Here is a 13,981-nt window from a genome sequence, read left to right as displayed (position 1 = left end):
GCGGCGTTAAATCCAACTCACTCACTCATATTAATTGTGATGTCATACTTCAATGTGACGAGGGGCAGTGGTGCAGCTAAAGCCCCCGTTACACTATCAAAAAGTTTGATAAAAAACTTGGTCAAAGTCCATTTTGACCAAGTTTTTGAGAGTGAAACATGCCGTCTAAAACTTTGACAAGGTTTTTGACGGAACTTTGATGGAATAGAAACCGATCCTATTTCTCGTCAAACTTTGATCAAAGTTTGATGACGTTGATTTTATTTAGCCAATCAGACTGCAAGGAACATTTACCCCTTTTCAACTGGAAGTGCATAGAGTCAAGTCAAAATGAGTCAACTATTTTGGACTGACGAGATGTCGGAAGAATTAATTGATTCGTTTCAACAACAAGCAGCCATTCTTGGGACCAAATGTGCCTTTGCCTACCCCGACGCTGCCTTCTCAACATGGCAATACACAAAATACATATGACAACAACAAAAATATTCTTCTTCAGTAGGATCCACCTCGGCAAGATAATTCCCACCAAAACCATGACGGCCTGTCAAAAACTTTGATGAGTGTATACAGTCCAACTTTGACCAAAAAACTTGGACCAAGTTTTTGATAGTGTTACAGGGCTTTAAGTCACACCAAAGGCCCGGGTTTGATTCTCCACATGGGTACAATGTGTGAAGCGCATTTCTGGTGTCCCCCGCCGTGATATTGCTGGAATATTGCTAAATGCGTTGTAAAACCATACTCACTCATTGTGACGATATCCTAATTCCAAAATCATATATGTTGCAATATACCAGTATTATTAAAAACAGCCAAATCATTAAATCCATGTATTGGGTAAGTTTCAGACAGGATATTCTTCTGTGTGGAAACCACCAGTGTCACCCCAATGTCTTGTGAGTGTTTAGTATTCCAGCAATATCACGGCAGCGATACCAGAAATGGGTTCACACATTGTACCGATATGGGGAATCGAACCCAGGTTTCTTTGTGATGAGCAAATGCTTTAACCACAAGGCTACCCCCTGTCCCCTCCCCATGTCTTAGTTGATCACCGTGATGGTGTCTGTGTTCATCCTCCTCCATGTTTCTGTCCCCAGGATGGCCACCTGCGGTGTGTCCATGAGGCCTGTCCCAGCACGGCCAACTGTCCCCGTCCCCCATGTCTTAGTTGATCACCGTGATGGTGTCTTTGTTCATCCCCCTCCATGTTTATGTCCCCAGGACGGCCACCTGCGGTGTGTCCATGAGGCCTGTCCCAGCACGGCCAACTGTCCCCCTGAGCAGCTGATTGCTGCAGCTCCGGGAGAATGCTGTCCTTCCTGTGCTGGATGTGAGTTGTCTCCCTTTTTCTATGTGCATACTTTGCCCTTTAATTACACAGTTCTTCAAATTCATCCCCTCAGTATTTAAACAATCCGGAGGTCAAAGTTGTGCACGGGGATGGTAGTTTTTGGATGGTAGTTCTTGGATGGTAGTTCTTGGATGGCAGTTACGGAATGGCAGTTAGGGGATGGCAGTTAGGGGATGGCAGTTAGGGGATGGTAGTTAGGGGATGGCAGTTAGGGGATGGCAGTTAGGGGATGGCAGTTAGGGTATGGCAGTTAGGGGATGGCAGTTAGGGGATGGCAGTTAGGGTATGGCAGTTAGGGGATGGCAGTTAGGGGATGGCAGTTAGGGGATGGCAGTTAGGGTATGGCAGTTAGGGGATGGCAGTTAGGGGATGGCAGTTAGGAAATGGCAGTTAAGGGATGGCAGTTAGGGGATGGCAGTTAGGGTATGGCAGTTAGGGGATGGCAGTTAGGGGATGGCAGTTAAGGGATGGCAGTTAGGGGATGGCAGTTAGGGTATGGCAGTTAGGGGATGGCAGTTAGGGGATGGCAGTTAGGGGATCGTAGTTTGGGGATGGCAGTTAGGGGATGGCAGTTAGGGTTTGGCAGTTAGGGGATGGCAGTTAGGGTATGGCAGTTAAGGGATGGCAGTTAGGGGATGGCAGTTAGGGTATGGCAGTTAAGGGATGGCAGTTAGGGGATGGCAGTTAGGGGATGGCAGTTAGGGGATCGTAGTTTGGGGATGGCAGTTAAGGGATGGCAGTTATTATTTTAATGGTATCATGAACAATATTATGAAGATCCGTGCTGGAGCAGATGATTACTCAATGCATGTGTATGTGATATCACAGCTTAAACACTATAGTAGTGTTGTGACCTTGTGTTGTGTTGCAGTCGGAACTACCTGCACCCGGACTGAGATCGGTCGGCGTACACACCCGCGTCCGGAGGAGCCTTGTTTCTACTGCGAGTGCAAGGTGAGTTGCTTCCATTTGTACACAGAGATCACATGTTGCAGGTTGTAACGCAAGCAGCAAATATGTGGAATGATGCCCAACAATGTTTTGTAAGACTAATGCATGTAATGATTGGTGTTCTGTGAGGGACTGAATCATTATCTCTGTATCCGACACAGGAGGACTTCCTTCTGTTGAATAGTGTTCTGTGAGGGACTGAATCATTATCTCTGTATCCTACACAGGAGGACTTCCTTCTGTTAATGGTGTTCTGTGAGGGACTGAATCATTATCTCTGTATCCAACACAGGAGGACTTCCTTCTGTTAATGGTGTTCTGTGAGGGACTGAATTATTATCTCTGTATCCGACACAGGAGGACTTCCTTCTGTTGATGGTGTTCTGTGACGGACTGAATTATTATCTCTGTATCCGACACAGGAGGACTTCCTTCTGTTGATGGTGTTTTGTGGGGGACTGAATCTGTATCTCTGTATCTGACACAGGAGGACCTCCTTCTGTTGATGGTGTTTTGTGGGGAACTAACCTATATCTCTGTGTATCACACAGGAGGACCTCCTTCTGTTGATGGTGTTTTATGGGGAACTAACCTATATCTCTGCGTATCATACAGGAGGACCTCCTTCTGTTGATGGTGTTTTGTGGGGAACTAACCTATATCTCTGTGTATCACACAGGAGGACCTCCTTCTGTTGATGGTGTTTTGTGGGGGAACTAACCTATATCTCTGTGTATCACACAGGAGGACCTCCTTCTGTTGATGGTGTTTTGTGGGGGAACTAACCTATATCTCTGTGTATCACACAGGAGGACCTCCTTCTGTTGATGGTGTTTTGTGGGGGACTAACCTATATCTCTGTGTATCACACAGGAGGACATCCTTCTGTTGATGGTGTTTTGTGGGGGAACTAACCTATTTCTCTGTGTATCACACAGGAGGACCTCCTTCTGTTGATGGTGTTTTGTGGGGGAACTAACCTATTTCTCTGTGTATCACACAGGAGGACCTCCTTCTGTTGATGGTGTTTTGTGGGGGAACTTACCTATATCTCTGTGTATCACACAGGAGGACATCCTTCTGTTGATGGTGTTTTGTGGGGGACTAACCTATTTCTCTGTGTATCACACAGGAGGACCTCCTTCTGTTGATGGTGTTTTGTGGGGGACTAACCTATTTCTCTGTGTATCACACAGGAGGACATCCTTCTGTTGATGGTGTTTTGTGGGGGACTAACCTATATCTCTGTGTATCACACAGGAGGACATCCTTCTGTTGATGGTGTTTTGTGGGGGACTAACCTATTTCTCTGTGTATCACACAGGAGGACATCCTTCTGTTGATGGTGTTTTGTGGGGGACTAACCTATATCTCTGTGTATCACACAGGAGGACATCCTTCTGTTGATGGTGTTTTGTGGGGGAACTAACCTATATCTCTGTGTATCACACAGGAGGACTTCCAATGGGAGTGTATGAAGGAGCAGTGCAAGCCCCTCAGTTGCCCACCGACTGTCCAGATCTTCACACGCGGACAGTGCTGCCCCAAGTGTCCACGTATGTAGCTTGCCTTATTCCGATCTCTAAGTCTTGTCACTTGTATGTATCAAATCTTCTGATTTTATTTATTACAACTGATTACCTACTGGATCGGTGGTCAGACTCAGCGACTTGGTTGATTTTGTGACATTGTACTCCGATTTTTTTAAGAGCTACCGCTATGTTGCAAAACAAGCACATGAACAAACTTGATTAATCAAGAAAAAGAGGATTAGTGGGAGTTGTTTATTGTTCAATAACACACTAGGGGAGAAAAAACCATGAGGGGTGCATGACCACAAGTCGTTTATTTCTTACATGAGATTTCAACTTTATGTACAGCCTCTTTAAGGATGTTATTAAAATGTACAAGCTTTAAAAATGTTTACCCGTATTTAACTAATGATGACTCCCTGAATACAATCCGACCTTGGCAATGTCAGACAAGTCCATTATGAACAGGGGGTTAAAGGTATTTTCAGGATATTCTCACAATTCTCACATCAATTGTCTGTACACTTTCTCCCAAAACTGATTAAAATGTCATCAAGTTGTGAGGACATGTTCGAATCTCCGGTAGAAGTACTCCCCATGAACTATGCAAAGTCTCTTCTGTTCAAATATTTATCCCATTAAAGTAAGAAATAGACAATGATTTTGACAGAAAAAGTCTGTAAATGTTTGGAATACCCCATGTAAACCTTTCTGAGGTTGCATGATTAGAAAACAAATTCTGACTTTCCTGATCTGGTAGGTGATGCTCTGATTGGTCGGATGAAAGGACATTCTGACGGTATCTGATTTGAATGAGATTGCATGTAAGAGACAATAATTTCTCCTTGTCAGCTTGCTATGACCAGACGGAGGGGAAGTACTACAAGGAGGGGGACGTCTGGTCAGCGGCCGACAACCAGTGCGTCACATGTCGGTGTGAAAAGTCAGAGGTCAGGTGTAGCCTTCAGGAGTGTCCCCCACTACAGTGTACGGCAGCGGAACAACTTGTCCCTGACTCTACTGGTTGTTGTGAGGTGTGCCAGCCCGTGGAGGATGCTACATGTGTCTACTATGACACTATTTATCAGGTACAAGGCCAGACAGAGCTGCAACATCTCAGACTTGCATCACTTAGGGCAGTCCTCCATTACTATGCTGATGTGCTGGGATGGGCCATAACTGTAATAGTGATCATAGTGGTGTTAAGCAATGCTCACTCAAGAGTAATCTAAATTTTTACTTCAGAGTTTTGTACAATTATTGCAAGTAGCTTCTTCTCTTGTGGAATGTTATAAATATATCTTTTAACAAAGAGTTATCTATCTTGTTATGCAGAGTTTTCCATCTTGTTACCAAGAGTTATCTATCTTGTTATGAAGAGTTATCTATCTTGTTACCAAGAGTTATCTATCTTGTTATCAAGAGTTATCTATCTTGTTACCAAGAGTTATCCATCATGTTACTAAGAGTTATCTGTCTTGTTACCAAGAGTTATCTATCTTGTTACCAAGAGTTATCCATCATGTTACTAAGAGTTATCTATCTTGTTATCAAGAGTTATCTATCTTGTTACCAAGAGTTATCCATCATGTTACCAAGAGTTATCTGTCTTGTTATCAAGAGTTATCTATCTTGTTACCAGTAGTTATCTGTCTTGATAACAAGAGTTATCTGTCTTGTTACCAAGAGTTATCTATCTTGTTACATCATATCTTCAGCCAGGAGATGAGTGGCCCCTAGATGAGTGTACCCGGTGCAAGTGTATCGCTGGTAAAGTGAAGTGTGCAATTAAGAGGTGCCCTGCTCTTGACTGTACTCCTGATGAAGTGCCCACTGTTACCCCTGGCAACTGCTGCCCAGTGTGTCTCAAACGTGAGTTCAAGCTGTCATCTTTCTTTTCATAGAAGCAAACAATTTGCTTTTTGAGGCAAAATGACATATATCATCAAATTATGACAGTACATATATTTATATATGCCATTAATGTGGTGTACGTTAAGTTCTCATTGGATCATAGAGCATACACTCTACTCAATCAGTTTATTTCTAGCACTAAAGGAGTTTACAAAGACAAAGTTGTATCCTAGTGGTTAAAGAGTTCGCTAATCACAATAAGGCCCGGGTTCGATTCCCGACATGGGTACAATGTGTCAAGCCTTTTTCTGGTGCCCCCCGCCGTGATATTGTTGGAATATTGCTAAAAGCGGCGTTAAACAATACTCACATAATAACCACTCTTTCAGTACAGATGCTAGTGCATCAGGTCACTTTCTGATAAAGGTACCGGTACTTGTCTCTTGGACCGAAATGTCACATTGCCCAGAAATATATGTCTTGCAAACCTGGCTTCTTCAAAGCAAAGGAGAGTGCATTATCAAACATACTGTGAAATGGGATGAGCATGGTTTAGTTTGTGTGGATTACTCTCCATCTGTGTGTATGTAACTTGTACCTCCCCCTCCAGAGCCAGGGACCTGCATCGTGTACGGAGACCCTCACTACCGCAGCTTCGACGGCACCACCATCCACTTCCAGGGTATGTGTCGGTACATCATGGCTGCTGACTGCGAGAACAACAACTTTACGTGAGTACATGAGATTAGTTTGTTTGTTTGTTTGTTTGTTTGTTTGTTTGTTTGTTTGTTGTTTAACCCCTCACTCAGCAATATTCCATCTATATGACAGCAGTCTGTAAGTAATCAAGCCTGGATCAGACAATCCAGTGATTGACATCAAGAGCTTCCACACAATTGTGATACGATGGTATGCATTAACCAAGTCACCAAACCTGACCACCTGACGTTAGTCGCCTCTTACGACAACCATAGTCGCCTTTTACAGCAAGCATGGGTTGCTGAAGATTATTCTAACCTGGATCTTTACGGATCACATGAGATTAGTAATGTAATAACATGTTAAAATAATTACTATTGAAAAGCCACAAAACAGATGTTAATATACATTACCAGAGCGTGTTAACTACAGACCAAATGACAGCCTCCCAATTAAACGTTTGTTTATTTCATCCATTTACATTTCATAGTGACACAACGTTTTCATTTTATAGTGACACAATGTTTTCATTTCATAGTTACACAATGTTTTCATTTCATAGTGACACAATGTTTTCATTTCATAGTTACACAGTTTTCATTTCATAGTGACACAATGTTTTCATTTCATAGTTACACACTGTTTTCATTTCATAGTTACTCAATGTTATTTCTGGTTGCCTTCCAACTGACAATATGATAAGCATCTAAAGTCGAACAATGTGAGCGGAATCACTGTACCAGCTGTTGTGTTACAGAGTGGAAGTCCAACATGACGATCGGAATGCACCTGGGGAAGTTTCTTGGGCTCAGAACTTCACCATCACCATGAGTGACATCGTCATTGAGATGCTGCAGAACCATGTTGTCAAGGTAGATAACTCTTGCCAGTCAGCCATTACATGTACATATATGTTAATAAAGATACATGTGTATATCTATAGAGATCAGAGTATCTCATTCATCTGTTATGAAGACTTGGTGTTGAAAGGATCTATAAACACAAAAGCCAACAAACCACACGTTCCTTAATTCTGTCTCAACTCCCTGGGGAGAGTCCAGAGGTGAGTACGCATAGTGCTGGGGGTTCATCAGTATGTAACCTCTACTCTCTTTACTGACTTGGTAGTCTCAGGATATCACAGACACACACACATAGAAACACAGACACACACAGAGAGAAACACAGACACACAAACATAGAAACACAGACACACACACATAGAAACACAGACACACACAGAGAGAGACACAGACACACACACATAGAAACACAGACACACACACATAGAAACACAGACACACACACATAGAAACACAGACACACACACAAAGAAACACAGACACACACAGAGAAAACACAGACACACACACATAGAAACACAGACACACACACATAGAAACACAGAGAAAACACAGACACACAACCATAGAAACACAGACACACACACATAGAAACACAGACACACAACCATAGAACTACAGGCACACAGACATAGAAACACAGACACACACACATAGAAACACAGACACACACACATAAAAACACAGACACACACAGAGAGAAACACAGACACACAAACATAGAAACACAGACACACAACCATAGAAACACAGACACACACACATAGAAACACAGACACACACACATAGAGACACAGACACACACACATAGAAACACAGACATACACGCATAAAAACACAGACACACAACCATAGAAACACAGACACACAACCATAGAAACACAGACACACACACATAGAAACACAGACACACACACATAGAAACACAGACACACACAGAGAGAAACACAGACACACACACAGAGAAACACAGACACACACACTTAGAAACACAGACACACACACAGAGAAACACAGACACACACACATAGAAACACAGACACACACACACAGAAACACAGACACACACAGAGAGAAACACAGTCACACACACATAAAAACACAGACACACACACATAGAAACACAGTCACACAACCTTAGAAACACAGACACACAACCATAGAAACACAGACACACGCATAGAAACACAGACACACACACATTGAAACACAGACACACACACATAGAAACACAGACACACACACATAGAAACACAGACACACACATAGAAAAACAGACACACATGCATAGAAAAACAGACACACACCCATAGACACACAGACATACACATACATATACACACAATAATCTTGACCGCAACGTTAACCCCATTTAAACCCACCTCTGAGAAGAGGACAGTTGGTGGAGACTCACTGACACCAGCAACAGCTATTGGTGTTTGACAGTCCTGTGATGTGTATCTGATCTCTGTGTCAGGTAAACGGCCGTGTGGTGAAGTTGCCGTTCCTGTATGAGCCACGTGTCCACATCGAGATGTCAGGCAGCACCGTCCTCCTCAACACGGACATAGGACTGAAGGTGAGGTGCACTAGAGTCGTGTGTTTTACACTGCTTCCTACAGGTCTTTCTACATATTTTCTAGGGAATTGTGATCATCTCTTGGTCTGTCTGGAATCATTTACGGACTGATAATTTATTATGGGGGGATGGGTCAGAGGGAATCGTGAAGGGTCACCAAAATTATGACAGTCTCTCAGGGTAGGGTTATAAAATAATATACAATTATAGACATTTTTTTATAGAATATAAACTGCTGGGACATAGGGAGGGTCATCCAAAAATATGACAATTATTAGGGGAGGGTCATTATTTTCAGTACATTGCCACATCAAAAACCTCTGACCCACACACCCCTAGTGAGTGAGTGAGTTGGGTTTAACTCCGCTTTTAACAGTATTCCAGTTATATCACGGCGTGTCAGCTTAATGTGGGAGGAAAGCCTGAAGTGATGCAGGTCTCAGATGTTTACTACTTCAGTGAAACCCACGAGCACGGGTATGGGGCTGACAAACCTAGAAACATAATCGGGGCGAACCGGGATTCAAACCCACAATCATAGGATTCTGGCGTGCCCCAGGGACGCAACTCTGCACAGCGAATTGTGGCACGTTAGACCACTGGGCCACCCTGTAAAAAGTTACCCATCCTTTATTTCCGGATAAAGATTCATGTTTCATGTTATTATCAATGTACCTTCACAGTCTTTCATCACAGTGGTGAAGTGCTGATTGGGCTTTTTTAGATTTAATCATAAAACAATAAAACGTTGTGAAGAATAAGATCTGAAAGGCACTATTTTTTTCATTGTAACAAATGCAAACCTAACATGCTCCACAAGTTAGGTGACAATCAGTTAAAGAACTTGATAAGTTCAACTAACACTGCTTACAGGACTACAAATTCAGATAACTGTTTTAACAACAGGAAATAATCTGAAATATCTTTCTTTTTTTCTTTTCCTACTGACCAGAATTTTTCACTGAAAAAATCAGTGTACAACAAACTTTCAATGTTTAGCCTTAGATTAAATATTTATTGTCATTACTATGGTTGAAGAAAATTTTTATACTTTATTTTTCAAACCTTCAATCTTTCTTTATGAAGCTTCTACCTGTATATTTTCTGACCAGAAGTGTAAATGTTATATTTAGAACACTTGGTGTCATCACTGGTGTTTGGTGACCCATTTATGTAATGAACACCTGGTGTCATCACTGGTGTTTGGTGATCCGTGATCCATTCATGTAATGAACACCTGGTGTCATCACTGGTGTTTGGTGATCCGTGATCCATTCATGTAATGAACACCTGGTGTCATCACTGGTGTTTGGTGATCCGTTCATGTAATGAACACCTTGTGTCATCACTGGTGTTTGGTGATCCATTCATGTAATGAACACCTGGTGTCATCACTGGTGTTTGGTGATCCGTGATCCATTCATGTAATGAACACCTGGTGTCATCACTGGTGTTTGGTGATCCGTTCATGTAATGAACACCTGGTGTCATCACTGGTGTTTGGTGATCCGTTCATGAAATGAACACCTGGTGTCATCACTGGTGTTTGGTGATCCGTTCATGTAATGAACACCTTGTGTCATCACTGATGTTTGGTGATCCATTCATGTAATGAACACCTGGTGTCATCACTGGTGTGTGGTGATCCGTTCATGTAATGAACACCTGGTGTCATCACTGGTGTTTGGTGATCCGTTCATGTAATGAACACCTGGTGTCATCACTGGTGTTTGGTGATCTGTTCATGTAATGAATACCTGGTGTCATCACTGGTGTTTGGTGATCCGTTCATGTAATGAACACCTTGTGTCATCACTGATGTTTGGTGATCCATTCATGTAATGAACACCTGGTGTCATCACTGGTGTTTGGTGATCCGTGATCCATTCATGTAATGAACACCTGGTGCCATCACTGGTGTTTGGTGATCCGTTCATGTAATGAACACCTGGTGTCATCACTGGTGTTTGGTGATCCATTCATGTAATGAACACCTGGTGTCATCACTTTTTTCAGGGCTCCATTTATATAATTTTCACTGCTCTTTCTCCTTTTACACAATGAAATCTTTTTCAGCAGATAACCTAGACTGGTTATTCTCTGGCATTGACATTTTATATTGTTATAAACCCATGCAAAATTTCCTACAGTTGCTGTGGAATGGGGACAGCTATGCCGAGCTGAGCATCACCGGGGGTTACAAGAGAAAACTGTGTGGACTGTGTGGGAACTTCAATGGCTTTCCCCACGATGATCTGCGGACCAAGTTTGGTCAAATCACAAACTCCCCAGCAGTGTTTGGCAACAGTTGGAAGGTGAGAGGAGCTCCAGTATGATGTGAAAGTGTAGTTTGTTGAACACAGTATTACAATAGGTTGTACTGTATAACATTTCAACATCTTTGTAAGATTGAAATCAGATTTGAAATGGGTGGTCAGATCTGTGCCATTTTCTATATGTAGTAGATGTTATTATTGAATGACCACAAACATTCTGACTTCAGTAGGTAGTTTTTTTATATAACTCTTCTAACCATATGAATAAGACTGAGCATCAAGTTTCTTATGATAATTTTTTTTTTCAATATGACCTCTCTGCATTAGGATCTTAGAACACCTCCATAGAAGGTTGCATCGGGTGAATTCTGAACAGACTTTGACCGCCCAATCTATATGATGGATGCAAGAGTTCTTGAGCCAATCAGATGTCAGCTTTCTAAAACGATTCATCTTCATTTCTTCACCTTAATCTGAAATGTTGAATATTACAAATGAAAGTATTACCTTGAGCGTACTCCCTTTTGCCACAAGTCAACGCTCCCCACTGTGACAGGTGGCGACAACCATACTTTAATTTGAACTCACAACCGACTTACCATTATGTTTCCAAACAAGCGATGACTGCCGTGACACTGAATACTCTTACTGCAGCTAAATTATTTTCTTCAATTGTCAGTTTGAATTTCTATTACATTTCAACAATCATGTAATTGGTGTAGACTGCAATCTCAAACCAATCTGATCATGACAAACATCAGCCAGGAAGAAAGCAGCTTTCTCGAGCTTTACGGCACTCGTTTCAACCTGGCGACTTCCATTTCAGACTACGCTTAAAAAAAACGAACATTCTTGAATGTCTAATATTTGGTTATGATTGTATGACAGTACTTCCAATGTACTGTGCAACGCCTCCTCCGTTCAAATGTTTATCCCTCGGAAGCGAGATATAGACGATAATTTTGCGGAATCAGTCGTACGGGTCGGAACTAACGTTCGGAATACACCGTGTTAACGTTTTCGAGGTTGCATGATGAAAAAACACATTCCGACTGTCACTTTCATGATCTGGTAAGCGATGCTTTGATTGGTTGGATGAAAGGTCGTTCTGACATGACCCGTATTGGGATGTCCTCAGATCTTTGTTTAGTGATAGAGAGAGCTAAGATCTGATTTTAATGAGACTGCTATGGTGGCATTCCCAAAGACATAAACAAAGTATAAACGTTACTACATTTGGGGTCAGAGGGTCAAATTTCAAGATTCTGGTAATAGCCGCTTCCACACCTCGCATGTCACTCACTGGGAAGGAGCTTGGGTGTAGATGTCATCAGTGATATTTGTTTTCGACATACAGAAATCCAATATGTTCCATTGAATGCCTTGCCTACTCGTAAAGAGAATCTGGAATCAGGTGCTGATTGGATGATTAGAAAGACACCTGATGCAGGCTTCCTCAGATCTTCATGCAGAAAGTTATCGTATCGGAGTAAAAGATCTGATTTTAAAGAAATTGACTGACCATATGATTGTAACAAGTGCCTTTGAGCAAAGATAATGAACAGAATCATGAACAGGTGGCTTCCCTTGTTGACATCACTTGTTGACATCACTTGTTGACATCACTTGTTGACATCACTTGTTGACATCACATGTAAAGGAGGTCATCTGAGACATGGCGTTGCAGTGGTGATGTCATGTGTACAGATCAGATCACCTGAGACATGACATCACAGTGGTATTTGTGGTGGCATGACAAAGATTTCCTTGTTCATTAACAATGTTTAATTGTAGTACACAAGAGTGTGGCTGCCATGTGCGGGCTCTCAGCATCATGCTTGTGAGAGTTATCTCCCCTATATTGTCTTTGGCTGAGGCCCAATTAAAGATGGGGCCCATTTAGGCTTTGCTAATACCAGAGTATTAATGTCACACAAAAATGTCATCTGAGACATGACGTCACACTTGTATTGATAATCACACGTAAATGTCATCTTAGACATGGCATTGCAGTGGTATTGCTGTCATGTGTACAGATTAGTCCCACCAGACCGGAGTCCTACACTTAATTATATCTATGTAAATCACTGACTGTACATCAGTGTTAAGAATATGTGTTTCTCCATTACCATTGATATTACAAAATATTCTCAAATAATATCCAGTGTTCAGACAGAAAACAGTGTGTGTTGTATTCAGGTTTCATAGATTTTCTTGTATTTGTTTCTTTCTTAATGTTGCACTCAACAATATTCGAGGAATAGGACAACATGCTTGAAATATTTAAGTCTTGTTGACCAGGATCTCAGGATCAGACAAAACAGTGGTTGGTATCAGGAGCAAAGGCAATTCGAGTACGATGACATTCAATCCACCAAGTCACTGAACCTGCCCACCCAATCCACAGGGTCTCCCTGTAAAACAAGTGTAGCATGCTAGGGATATTCCAGGAACTGATATGCCGGGTATGATGTTGTTGTAGGCCAAGACGCAGCTGGGGGCGGAGTGTGCCGATGCTGATGATGTAGATCCATGTACAGGCGCCGGGTACCGCATCAGGAAGATTGCCACCACCAAGTGTTCCATCATCACGGTAGGTTGACATACTTTCAGTTTATTTCTTACATGAGATATCAACATTATGTACAGCCTCTATAGGATGTCGTTAAATTGTGCAAGCTTTAAAAATAGTTAATTTTAATAATGATGACTCCCTGAATAGAATTCAACCTTGGCAATGTCAGACAAGTCCATTTTCAAAAGGGGTGGGTTAGGTTGGTATTTCCCGCATATTCTCACAAATTTCTTTATCTGTACCTTTTTCCCTAACAATGTTGGAATTAATTAATGTTGAGTGGATTGTATTTGCT

At 42.0% G+C, this 13,981-nt stretch overlaps 1 protein-coding gene across 1 annotated transcript in view; it reads left to right on the top strand.

Annotated features, from left to right (window-relative positions):
• Positions 1 to 13,981, top strand: part of LOC139474085 (uncharacterized) — a 189,606-nt gene that overhangs the window by 173,566 nt on the left and 2,059 nt on the right. The window contains exons 46-55 of the mRNA XM_071256950.1: positions 1,228 to 1,336; positions 2,229 to 2,311; positions 3,762 to 3,864; positions 4,693 to 4,928; positions 5,559 to 5,712; positions 6,305 to 6,425; positions 7,151 to 7,265; positions 8,734 to 8,835; positions 10,986 to 11,150; positions 13,594 to 13,704. Coding sequence (XP_071113051.1) covers positions 1,228 to 1,336; positions 2,229 to 2,311; positions 3,762 to 3,864; positions 4,693 to 4,928; positions 5,559 to 5,712; positions 6,305 to 6,425; positions 7,151 to 7,265; positions 8,734 to 8,835; positions 10,986 to 11,150; positions 13,594 to 13,704 — 1,299 coding nt within the window. The remainder of the gene's footprint in view (positions 1 to 1,227; positions 1,337 to 2,228; positions 2,312 to 3,761; positions 3,865 to 4,692; positions 4,929 to 5,558; positions 5,713 to 6,304; positions 6,426 to 7,150; positions 7,266 to 8,733; positions 8,836 to 10,985; positions 11,151 to 13,593; positions 13,705 to 13,981) is intronic.

The sequence above is a fragment of the Haliotis cracherodii genome, unplaced genomic scaffold (genome assembly GCF_022045235.1).
Source record: "Haliotis cracherodii isolate W230 unplaced genomic scaffold, xgHalCrac1.p SCAF_3, whole genome shotgun sequence".
NCBI lineage: Eukaryota > Metazoa > Mollusca > Gastropoda > Lepetellida > Haliotidae > Haliotis > Haliotis cracherodii.
Note: the sequence above shows the minus strand (reverse complement) of the source record. Positions and strands in the feature narration are given on the sequence as shown.